The following is a 12,582-nucleotide window of genomic DNA, read 5'->3' on the forward strand; positions in this document are numbered from 1 at the left end:
TGTAATTACCAGGTTTATGCATTGGTCGCAGTCTCTGGTGGGTCAAAGAAAAGAGAGAGAATTCGCACTGTGCTTGGCCTAGAATTACTACTCCCTTCTCTCTTTCTAGAAGGGAAAGTTTTCCTGACAGTTTCTCATGAATTATAAACAGTACTTTCTTTAAATGTTTCCAGACGCTGTTTTTTGTAAAGATAATACACTTTATCAGGCACAGATGAGGTGAGACTGTATGCTGTGTATGCTTGTGTGAGAACATAACGCTCTCTACAGAAACCTACCTGATCATTCAGGGAAAGAATTACACGTACAAGTGATGTATCGGCGTGGGTCAGCCTTGTAGGTCGCATCGATTGCAGAAGTCCTGGCAGCTTTCAGAAGGGGTTAACACAAATACGTTCATCTTGAGCCACAGAAACAAATGATTGAGCTTACTATAAAGTTAGAATGCATAATGGATTGGAGTAACATATTTATCCTACTTACTGCATGGACAAATAACTTTGAAATAATTTGTAGCAGTGTATATTTTTACACTATTTGGAAGGGAGGGGGAGGCTCTTTATAGTATAAATATATTTCACTCTAGCCCACTATATATAAAATCTATTTTCTTCCTCAGAACATACTCATTTTCAGTAGTATTATGACCAGAATGTTTTGGTATGTTGCATCTGTACTTTTCAATCAATGGACAATGTACAGTTAGGAGCAGAGCACCTCAGCTCTGCACCATTTACCCACCACAAACAGCCATGAGGTTTGTGGGTTTTTCTTTTGTTTGTTTTTTTTTTTTTTTTTTTTTTTTCCTTCCTTTCTTTAAAGTGCCCCCTATACCTGCATCTTTGTGGTAAGATTTGACTAGTTACAGAGTCCAGTTCCAGATAATATAGCGACTGAAACAATAAATACGGTTCTACAAAAACATTCTGGTTATCTTCTATAATTGCGACAAAATGTATCACAATATATTATATACCTATACTTATAATACATGCACAAACATGTCTCACGTGGACAGACACTACAAAAAATTATCTCCCTCCCCTCCCCTAAATGCAGAAAAAGTAAGAAAATGGGGGTTTGGTCCAATCCATATGAAGGGTAAAAGAAATTGAAAGGATAAGTCAACACCCCTCTACCCACTTTTCCCAATAAAATATCAACAACCCCAAGCCCCCAGCTTTTTTGGCCTAGCCACGAGGGGAATGTCTTTACATTTAGCCTCAGCTACAGTTTGAGATCACCTCTTTCGATGGGGCTATCATCCACGTCCCCACATTCTCTCCAAGTGCGCAAGACCACAGGTCGACCGATTACAGAGCAGCCCACAAGTCACGCAGAGCACTGGCCCCTGGGGATCGACTACCAGTCCCGCGACAGCTTGGTGTTCTGATCCCTTTTGGGAGGTGCGGGGGGAGGCCCCCTCCGTAACGTTGCATAGCCGGATATATGACTGCCCCCGAAGCTGCTCGTCTTCTGCTGGTCAGCCAGCAGCTCTGGCGGAGGTGGAGGCAGGGCCATGTCGTCCATGGTGGCTGTGGGCTCCGTTCTGGACATCCGCGCGGAGGAGAGGGAGCCATGCCGGGTGATGGATTTCCGCTGCAGCGTCCGGTTGAGGTCTGCCAGGAATCCCGGCTGAACGCTAAGGCTGGACTTGGGTGAAGTGGGCACTTGAGGGGCAGCTGACCCCGGTGGCTCTGCAACCTCCGCCTGCGTCAGTCGAGTGCTGTCATTCCGCTTGGGACGTGTGGGTGGTGGGGCTTTTTTCACAGATGGTTTTGACCATGCCTGAGGCTGGGGATTGACAACAGCGACTTTTGGGGAGGTGCTGCCTGAAAACACAGAGGGGATCTCAACTGGTGGGAGAGGAAGATCTATTTCAGGTGGTGGTGGTGGAAAGTCTGAATCAGATGGTGGTGAAGGGAATTCGACTACAGGTTCCTTCCCTGACACACCTGGAGCAGGAGCCTTGGCCGGGACCCCTCCTTGCGGAAGGACAATGGGTAGGCTCACCCCAGAAAGGTTGAGCTTTCCTGGCTTTGGAGGGGCTGGAGGAGGTGATGACTCCTTGGAAGGAGACCCTGACGGCTCTGGTGGGTGTGCAAATTTGCTGACAAGGCGATCCACCGAAGATCTCTTGGACTCATGGTACTCAGTGGAGCTGGTGGACTTGATGCTGGAGTTTCGCTGAGGTGTTGGAGGTGGTTTCTTCCCTCCAGGGCTTGATGTCTTGCTGGTCTTTTTGACTGGAGACCCTGATTTGTCAGTGGGGGGAGAACCTGCAGAGGAAGCTGGGGAAGGAGGTGGAGGAGGAAACACTAAGCTGCTCTCTGGTGGAGGAGGGGGGAAATCTGGTGAGGGAGCGGAAGCAGGCTGCCATTTGGGCTTCGCCTTTACTGCAGGAGGCGACTGTGGAGCCATGCTCAGTGGCAGGGGTTTCAGAGGCTGGGGCTCAGTGGCAGGTGGGGTGGGAGGAGGTGGGAACTGGCTAACTATCTGTTTCACCACTGATGGCACTGGGGACTGAGGGGATGGAGGAGGCTTCACAGAGAAACTCTGCTGCTTTGGGAACGTTGGGGGGGGAGTGGGGCCAGGAGGAGCTGGGGGAAGTGGAGGGACCTGGGAAGAGGTGATGCTTGGTTGTTTCTTTATTGCAAGGGGCAAGGGAGCTGGGACAGAGGGGGTGACATGTGTGACCCCTGGTGATGCTGCCTTCCCACTAGGCTGTGAGGGAAGAGCTGCCATGACAGGCTTTGGGGGTGCCTGGGGTGGTGGTGGGGCAGGCACAGGAGGAGGTGGTGGCAATGAGGAGGTGGCAGTGGCCTGGCTTATATTTGGTTGAACCTGATGGATTTTGGGGGGCGGTGGTGGCGGTGTGAACTGTGGCACAGAGGGGGCACAAGGTGCCGGCTTCAGTTGCGCCATGGCTGAGCCCGGTGTGGGGGGAGGCGGTGGAGGAGGTGGAGGTGGCATGACTCCGTTGGGGGGCACCAGTATCTGAGGCTTTCCCGAGGGCGGGGGGGGTGGGGGGGCCTGCTGTGCAGCAGGAGCTTTGGAAAAAGGCCCGCCATGCTGGGCAGCGTTCTGCAACCTGGTGATGGTGCTGTACTTGACAAACATGGTGGCAGGTGAGCCCGAGGATGGGGCAGCCTGGCTGGGCAGAGGGGGTGGGGGCGGGGGAGGGGGGGGTGGGGGAGGCGGCGGTGGGGGAGGTGGGGGGGGCAGTGGGGGGGACGGCTGTGATGCTGCGTAGGGGGTTGCCACTTTTGTCTGTGGGGACACAGGAGGTGCGACAGACATGAAGGGCCGACCTGCAGGCTCCATTCGGGCCTATTGGGAAGGGATTTTTAGTGAAGTGGAAAGGGAGAGAAAGAAAAAGATAGAGAGAGAGGGAGGGAGGGAGGGAGAAAAAGAGATTATAAAGTCAAGGTCTGAATGTGCCTGTCATTAAAAATTAAAGGGCAGATTACAGCATGCAGGAGGTATTAGCAAAACAATGCAGCAAGAGAGAATTCCATATGCTGACAAGCCTGGAGCATGCAGTCTGACCAGGCAGGCAGGGAGGGGAGCTGGCAAGACTCGGTGGAGCCAGGTCTACTCCAAGCTAGGCTGAATGTCAATACACCAGCCTTGTCACTCCTGTGGGGCAGGCAGCTGTACCCAGTGAGAATCACTGGTCCTCCTCTGGGCAAGTATAATGACCCCAGAGTGCCACAGGCCATGACACAGGACGTCAGGCAGAGCAAGAGACTCTGCAGACACCTCCTCAGCTCCATAAGGTTAGAGTTAAACCATACAAGGCCTCCCGGAGCATCTGTCAAGCCTTTACATTGGTTAGCTCAGGCCTTACACTATTCGGTGTTACAAAATGCAGAAATCCTGAACTGCTCTAAAACACGTGAAGAGCAAGCTCTATGCGGGAATATTACTGGGATCCTTCTACTCCACATGCTCTGATAGTCAAGACTGGCAAGAAAAAAAAAAGGGGGGGGGGGAAAGAGGGAGAACTTAGGTTTCAGAGGAAAATTTCCCCACAAGGAAATGTTTAGAGATCTGCAAAACAAAGTTAGCTTGCAAAAGAAAAGCTATACATGCAACTATTATGTCAAGCAGAAAAAAGATAGGAAAGACAGCAAAAAGCTGACTAAGGGAAGGAGCAATGGGAAAGCAGCAGGCAATGTTTTAGTCTACTTGGTGGGTTTTGCTCAAGTTAAATTGTTTCTCTAAAATTGCAAGCCTACATTCCTGTTGAAAATTAAGAAGATAATTGCATTACACAAGTTTATAAACATCCTCCTAATACAAAGTGGTTTGGCTACAACCACAGTTGCGAATCCAGTGCTCAGCATAGAAACATGCCTTAGAGATGCAATATCAACATGGCAACTGCCAACACTGGGTACCTATACTTCATTAGTAGATACCTTGCCACAAGTTAGCCCAGTTATGCGCATTTGCACTGTATGAGAAGGTTTGCATATTGCTTTGTTCTGAACACAGGTGCACAGTTTCTATATGCGCAGAAGAACACCAAAAGGATTAGAGTATGAAACAACAAACAGTGATTTACAACACACATGGGGTGTGGCTCTACCTGTCACATTAGGTCTGGAAGGCAAGAGTGTAACAAAATTCTGGAGCTAAATCAAGGTGTTTACATAACAAAACAGGAGAGAAATCTTGATCTCTTGCAAGTGTTAGTCTGTAAATTACCATTCTCCCAATCACCCAGGTTAATGAATTTTCAAGTAGCACCACCTGACCTTAATTGTGCCCTGTATAAGGCACCACGGGTGTGCTGAGCTTCACTTTTGACACCTGAGACGGCAAAAGGCAACAGGAAAAATAAAAGCGGCATAAAACAGACAGAGAGAAAGACCAAGGCATAACAGAATAGCTATCCCTGAATGGCAAGACCTTGGAGAATCTTGAATTTGTCACATAAAGCAAACACAGTGAGCACTCATTTTGATGCCTGTTGTAGCATCTGATTTGAAGTAACGTGTTCAAAATCTAACAAGCAAAATGAGACATAATGAGAGCTTCACTACACAGCTGTGAAGAATGTGAACAGATGAATAACGTATTCTTTGGGCAAAGAGCAATCTTTCAAAATATGAAATGGACAGATTATCTGCATTTTGGGAAAGGTGTTTTTTTTAATCTCAGATATATTTGGAACAGAGAGGAATTCTCATATGTGTTGAAGACAGTCATTTTCACAGTGAGCAAATCAAACACTCAGGACAGGGAAACGAATATTGTGCATCTCAGGACCGCCTCAATGTCATCTCCCTGCTGAGCCAAAGCATGCTCTGTTCTGCCCTGCGTGCTGAAGGGGATGAGACAAGGGTGACAAGGCAGGCAAGAGCTGTTGCAGAAGGGGAAGGGACATGCTGGACAAATCTCTTAACTCTGCCTCTTGCAGCAACCTGCCCGTATGAACTTCTTAAGCCAGCTTTGCCACCAAAGTGCTGTGGAATAACCACCCCAAAACAACTGTTTTGGAGAATAATCTGCCTAAACCAGCGTGTCTCAGCATCATTACAACTGCAACTATTTTTTAATGTAAATTACAATTTTTTCAACACTGTTGTTTCCTTTCTTGCCACACAATTTAACACTTTCCACTGCCAGTCTGATTTATTAGTTATTTAAGTTCCTTGGACCAGACCTGTACAGGATAAAAAAGCATGTACTGTAGTTTCACTGATGGTAAATTTGTCACCAATTTACTCAGAATTTTTTAACATGGCTTTGAATTATAATTTTACATGGTTCATTTCATTTGGATTCTTTGGAAGTTTTAGGGCAATCCATTCACCTGTGTTATGCACGAGGAAGAGAAATATACCTTTTCTTGGATTTGTGCATAGAAACGAATTCAAATTGATGAAATTTTGAAACATGGATGGCTCCTCAACAGGGAGCAGTCTGAATATTTTATTTTTAAAATGGCTTTAATCAGATAACACGAAAATTCTTGGGGTTTACTTAAATGAGCTATTGCCAGCAGCAGTATGAACTTCATAAGAACAACAGTAACCTCACTGTGGTAAACTTCAAATTTTTCTTTAAAAGCTCACAGAGAGTGTAGCAGCAAGATTTTCACATTAAAATCAAAACTTTAGGAAACAATAACATTACAGTTCTCATAGCAGTACTCTCTCACCTGTCAGACACATGCCAGACAGACTCAAAGTGCCTTATCTTTTGCATCAACCCCACTCCTGCAAAAATGATGCACCCTGTACACATACACAAGCCATCTGCTGATGAACATGCACCAGGTGTTGCACTCATGCAGTAGAAAAATTTGGATCACATTTTATCAAGCTACATTCCTGGGCTGAGCACTACATTACTATTAGAATCAGACAATTTCCAAGCCAGCAGGCACTGCAGAAGAGTTATGAATCCCAAAGAATGCAGCCATGTCAGCTTTCACATTGTGCCACACGTGCTTTCTTATTTGAAAATGTGATGTGGTGTCTTATTTTTAGTTATTTATCTGATGCACCAATGCCAGGTGCAGTGACCTGTGGTTTTAGTTTTAAAAAGCTTGCTTCTCGAGCTTGAACGCGGAAAGATTCAAAACTGACAGGCATGAAGATAGCTTCTTGTATCATCCTGCCAATGTACTTCCACATCTAACTGCTGCAGTTAATACTGATGTCATAGCTGTTCAGGAACCTGGAAATTCCTTTGAACCTGATAAGAAACCAACTTAGTGGCAATTCTGCTGTGTTTGGAAGTACTCCTCAGGAACTACACCAGTCAACTACCACAGAAAGGATAGAAAACTAACCAAACCACAACAGACCTGAGCCCCAGGCTTCAATGGGTTAAAATCTTTTGTAACTCTTTACCAGCCACAAGAGACATCAAATCTGCCTCAATCCACAACTGCTATCAATTTTAGTACTTTTGCTTTGACCATATCTATGGTTACTGTTTCCATTTCCACCAAAGGTAACAGAAAACATTTGAGTAAAAACTACTAGAGTACTTCTTAAATAGATATACCCGCCTTCAGGTCTCAGTTATTCACATCCTTCCAATGGAAAGACATGGCTAGGTAACTGGAGAAAAATCTTAGTGAAAGAATTTCATTCAACTTGTTAACAGCCAATCTTTTTATTTTGTCTTTATTCAACATTAATTAATAGGATTCTATGGGAAGGGCAGTATCATGCCTTCAAAGAACAGAGGGCTTCTGTGCACACAAATAAAGGCAAGAACAGAAAGTTCCAGGGCTGAATTCCCTGACAAAGTGATTCCTGAAAAAACAATTATATGGCAATGTATGTCAATAACACAGAGTAAAATAGAGAAGAAATCCCAAGAAGAAATCCCACTCAAGACAGAAGTGGAAGAGGTATCACTCTGTCTCGTACATTTTGTTGGGCGTTGGTTCTCAAACTAAAGTCGTCTTGTTACCTTGCTGGATTCCTCCAGTTGAGTGCCTCGTTTCCAGGCCTCGGAGAACATGGAGCTGACAATACTTTGGGAACGGACATGTCCAGCTGTCTGGGTGTCAGAAACTCCACTGTCAGACTGATTAGAATGATTTGATTGAGATTCTGTTTAGGAGAAAATTAAGAAACAGTTAGTATATGTTTCTGAATGTAAGAGTAAAGTTGGTGTCCTTATAATGCAACTCTGTGTGACATTTATTGGTCACACTTGTAAAACATGTTATCCCACCAAAGGACATCATTCCCGCTAACTACTGCATAAACTCTAGCTCACATCCAGGCCATTGCTGCCTGGAAAACAAAACAGTGCAACAGATCTCTGGTATTAACCAAATCTGAAGCTCCATGAAGATGACAGTGTGTCAGATATGCTGCAGAGTAAAAACACACTGCGGTTGTATTGGTTCTGAAACACACAACAGCTCCTGCACTTTGGGAAAAGCCCTATTTCATGCCATGCACGCAGTCTGCTCCCTCCAGCACTACCTCCCAGCACAACCTTAGAAACAGACACTGGACATAGGCTGAGGACAGGAACTACGCTAGCCAAGGCAGCAGTCTGCTTCTGACTGCTCCATTCCTCAAGGGAAGAGAAGGAACGATGCGCATCCTGCAACTAACAAACGCAGACAACACTCTGGGTTCACACGGTATCTTAAAAAGACAACAGCAGTCACTGCCAGACCAATTTAGCCAGCCTGGCACCTGCCTTCTGTGTATTCCCAACCTGTCCTGTGGAAAAAGAGCATCTAGGCACAGGCTGGACTGTAGCTCTGGCAGAACATGCATGGCTGGTGGGCTGTGGCTCAGCTACACACAACAAGCCAAACTTTATCAGAAAAACACCCAGCTTGGATGGAGAAATTGTAAGTAACCAAGAATTCCCTGTGACACCTGGCAAGCTGTTCCACACAGTTGAAAAAATATGGTGCCTTCCCAGTTGGGCTGAATTTGCTTATTGTCACAGGCTACTTCCTAAACCTTTCCAATTCAGTAGCATTACTTCCTGACCTGTATCTGCAATGGACAAAACACTTTCACACAATAACCTGTTTTCAATAATGAAACTTGCGCCTGAGAGTTCAGAATAACCTGGCAGAGTATCAGTCAGCTCTGAATGGTGAAATGAGGCTACATAAACCATTCACCAATTTTCAAACTGTTATATGCTACAAAAAAAAAACAGTCCTGGTCCTGCTGAGAGGTAAACCTGAGAATGTTACTGCAGGCACACACAGTTTGACACAGGAACAGAAATAGTACTTTCAAAGTTTGTCTCTAAAGAGATTGTTTGGATCTTTGTCTTTGGGCAGGGACTATTTCTTATTTTCCAGTTTCAAATATTTCAGAAAACAAAATCAGTTTAAGAGCTATACACACAAGTGTCTATGTATTATTAAAACATAGATTTGGTTTCTCTTATCAGATAGGTGAAGATAGAGGCATCAGGAATTTGAAAGGAAGTTCCTCTTCTCAGTATAAGAAAAACATTCTTTTTTGGAGGTGAACAAGAACGTACTATATGTTCCAAATACATAAACCACTACCAGTAATATAATAAAATAGGGTCTTATCTGTTTAATATACATAAAAACATAAAGTCTATGTTTTAGACTAAACATAGCATAAAAGGCTTTGGAGAAACATCCATTTCCTGTAATAGTCTCTTCTGAGGTCTCCAGATAGCAGATGATAAAAAAGGTAATCAAATCTTTCTATTACGAGACAGATCACGTTATTACCTGGCAAACTAGATGAGCTGGAGCCTGACTTGATACTGGAGCTAGACAAGGAAGTCCAGTCACATGCCAATTCTGTTCTCTTCAGTGCTTCCTGATAGTTCATGTATAACTGCTTCCCATACTAAGCAAAATGACAAACAAATTTAATAACTGCATAGGGTGTGTACCCTTTTCATACTGCTGAGCTCCACCTCTGGCTTCTCTGTTCCACCTTCCTCCACCCCCCGAGAGAAACAACAGGCTCTTGGTTAAGGAGCTCAGGCAACATTAAGTCAGTGAAAATTTCATTTTGTTTTATTAACAGAAGTGGCAGCTCCCTTCCCCCAACCTTGTGCCTTTTTATGAGTGAATTCCTGAAAGAAAGAAAAAGTTTAATTATGCTAGAAGAGATAGCGACAAGCAAGAAACAGGCCAATGAATAAACTAAGCCAACTAAGGGATCTCAGAAAACAATTGTATTGTCTCAATTCTCTTATTTTGCCATAAGCCTTCTTTTTAAAATCTGTAAGGGAGCTGGCTAAAATCTAGCCATGATGTCAGTTAGGATTTTGTCACGTGACAAAGAGGTGCAGCAGAAACAAGAAGAAAGGGCCCAATTACTGAATTATCATAACAACAAAGCCTAACAATTTTGCTAAGGAATGAAATATGTAAGAAGATTGTACAGTTCACATTCATGATAGTTAAACAGAGGGAAGTTAGATTTAGCATGTATTTTGCTAAGGAACTGTAAATGGTTTCAAACAGATAATGATAACTCATGACAACATTGCAAGACTGCCTAGAGGAGGTTACCTTAGCAATGCGGATGCCGTTGATCCATTGGTGTAGAGTTCTTACATCATCACAGCAAAGATACTTGATATACTGGGATTTCTTCTGGATCTGAGGATGCTGCAGAAAAAATGTTCATCCTCATCATTATTTTAATAGCTAGGAATGCAAGGAAAGCCATTTATCTGTTGAGGTCTATACAGACAAACTTCATGCTGGGAGCTCTTCAACAGTAGTCTGTATTTTCAGCCCACTTAAAAATGTTTGAGAGTATTCCAGGAGGTGGCAGTGAGGATTAGTTCACACATAGATTGGCAGTGTATCCAGTGTGCACCAATTTCAGGTTTGAAACACTAAGAAAGGGTGAATCTTTCAGTATTTTAGTATTTCTACCTACTAATAGACTCTTCTGTACCTGTAAGGGTCTTTAGCTATCTTTATACTCTCAAGACACGTGGTCAGAACAGTCTCAGCTTGTAAAAACCTTTTCTAAATGCAAGCAATACACTGCCAAAGCATCAAGAGTTGTCTCCTTTCACTGTACTATGGACTAACTCACCACCTGAGGGAGGCAACTGATATTTCACCTTCCTCTCACACCAAAACAAATTGGAAGAAAACACATACACTGGTCTTCTCTGCTTTTGTATGGCTTGAGTGAGACACTTCAGAAACGACACGCTGTGTTAAGCACAATTCCATTTGCAGCTTGTAGAGCCTTCAAGGTCCCCACCCTACTGATACAGGGATATAATCTAAAATACTCGTTGCTCCCATATACATGTACAAAAAAGAAAAGGCACTGTATTTATCACTTCAGCAGTCAAGTAAGAAATGTATATTTTTCAAGGATCAGACACTGGAAATCATTCTGGATGGATTATTCAGTTGTTTCCTGTCCATGCTGTAGAAGTTACATGTCTCACAGCTGTCGGGGCAGCTCTGAATACTTAAGTTCTTATAATTTCCTGTGTTAGCTTACAGTTCAGTAACACAGTTTTGCTAGATGATCATAGGTATTTAAGTTTTACTGAAGACCGTCTGAAACATATATCAAAGAACTGTTAATCTCTTTTCAGAATATTTTCTCCTGTTGTCTTCCAAACATAATTATTCCAAAACAAATATGAACATGTTTGTCTCCATAAACAGAATATATGTAACTAACTTCATTATGACGTTAGACAATTGTTTTCATTTTCACTACCAGCCTCTTTCAAGTACAACGTTGTATAACAAAGAAGAGTGTATAGAAACACAAAAAAATACTTCACTAACAAGCCATCTTTTTCCTGGACTTGTTAAAAAAATCTGGCTAAATAGAAATAAAAGAACCTCTCAGAAATCTAACATTCATGATCAAGAAGCTAGTATTATATACTACAAATGTTATTTTTAACAATAGCACAGCACCTGTCTTGCAAAGTAAGGGTTCAAGATAAACCAAGGAAGCCAACTTGTAAAGACAAATCCATTCTGGACTTCAGTGAGAACCAGCCTTTGAATTTCTATTTGCCATTCACCTCTCCAAAAACATGTTCACATTTCGGAGATATTTCCCAGCTTCGTGAATCTTTGTGGCACAAAACTGAGTTTCTATCAAGAAAAACTTTATGGCCTGCAGCCATTCGCTCCAAAATGTGCTGGCTACACTGCAGAATGCTCAAAGACTTACATAGAGAAGCCAGGAGCTCCTGGACGAACAGGAGTCAATGGGGAGGCACCGTTAATACACGGCATAGGAATGCCGCCTAGAGAGCAGCGCAAAGTAATTAAAGCTGCTCCAGCCAAGTCAGGCTCAATGAAGACACGGCTGAAGTGCCTCTATGCAAATGCATGGAGCATGGGGAACAAACAGGAGGAGCTAGAGATATGTGCACGCCTCCAAGGCTACGATCTCGTTGGCGTCGTAGAAACTTGGTGGGATGACTCCTATGACTGGAGTGTTGCCATGGAGGGCTACAGGTTCTTCAGGAGAGACAGGCAAGGGAAACGAGGAGGTGGTGTTGCCTTATATGCGAAGGAGCAGCTGGAATGCATAGAGTAGGTTGAAGGAGGTCATTCTCCCCCTCTACTCGGCACTGGTGAGGCCACAACTGGAATACTGTGTCCAGTTTCGGGCTCCCCAGTTCAAGAGGGACAGGGAACTGCTGGAGTGAATCCAGCAAAGGGCAACTAAAATGATTAAGGGATTGGAGCATCTCCCTTATGAGGAAAGGCACTCTTTAGCCTGGAGAAGAGAAGGCTGAGGGGAGACCTTATTAATACTTACAAGTATCTAAAGGGTGGGTTGAAGGAGGATGGAACCAGGCTCTTTTCAATGGTTCCCAGTGACAGGACAAGGGGCAATGGGCACAAGTTAGAACATAGGAAGATCTGTTCAAATACACGGAAAAACTTCTTTATGGCAAGAGTGACAGAGCACTGGAACAGGCTGCCCAGAGAGGCTGTGGAGTCCCCTTCTCTGGAGATTTTCAAGACCCGCCTGGATGCAGTCCTGAGTAATGTGCTCTAGGCAATCCTGCTTTAGCAGAGGAGTTGGACCAGATGATCTCTAGTCCCTTCCAACTCTGAAACTCTGTGAGTCC

At 44.1% G+C, this 12,582-nt stretch overlaps 1 protein-coding gene across 1 annotated transcript in view; it reads right to left on the reverse strand.

Moving 5' to 3' along the window:
• Positions 1-1,362: 1,362 nt before the first annotated feature.
• The window catches only part of RAPH1 (Ras association (RalGDS/AF-6) and pleckstrin homology domains 1), a gene marked incomplete at its 3' end in the record, with an annotated part of 100,366 nt that continues 89,146 nt past the window's right edge, over positions 1,363-12,582 (reverse strand). Inside the window, exons 12-15 of the mRNA XM_082483822.1 lie at positions 10,016-10,114; positions 9,221-9,341; positions 7,441-7,583; positions 1,363-3,330 (exon numbers count right to left, since the gene is read on the reverse strand). Of these exons, the coding sequence (XP_082339948.1) occupies positions 1,363-3,330; positions 7,441-7,583; positions 9,221-9,341; positions 10,016-10,114 (2,331 nt within the window). The remainder of the gene's footprint in view (positions 3,331-7,440; positions 7,584-9,220; positions 9,342-10,015; positions 10,115-12,582) is intronic.

Source organism: Vanellus vanellus, assembly GCF_965231255.1.
Source record: "Vanellus vanellus genome assembly, chromosome: 5".
Lineage (NCBI taxonomy): Eukaryota > Metazoa > Chordata > Aves > Charadriiformes > Charadriidae > Vanellus > Vanellus vanellus.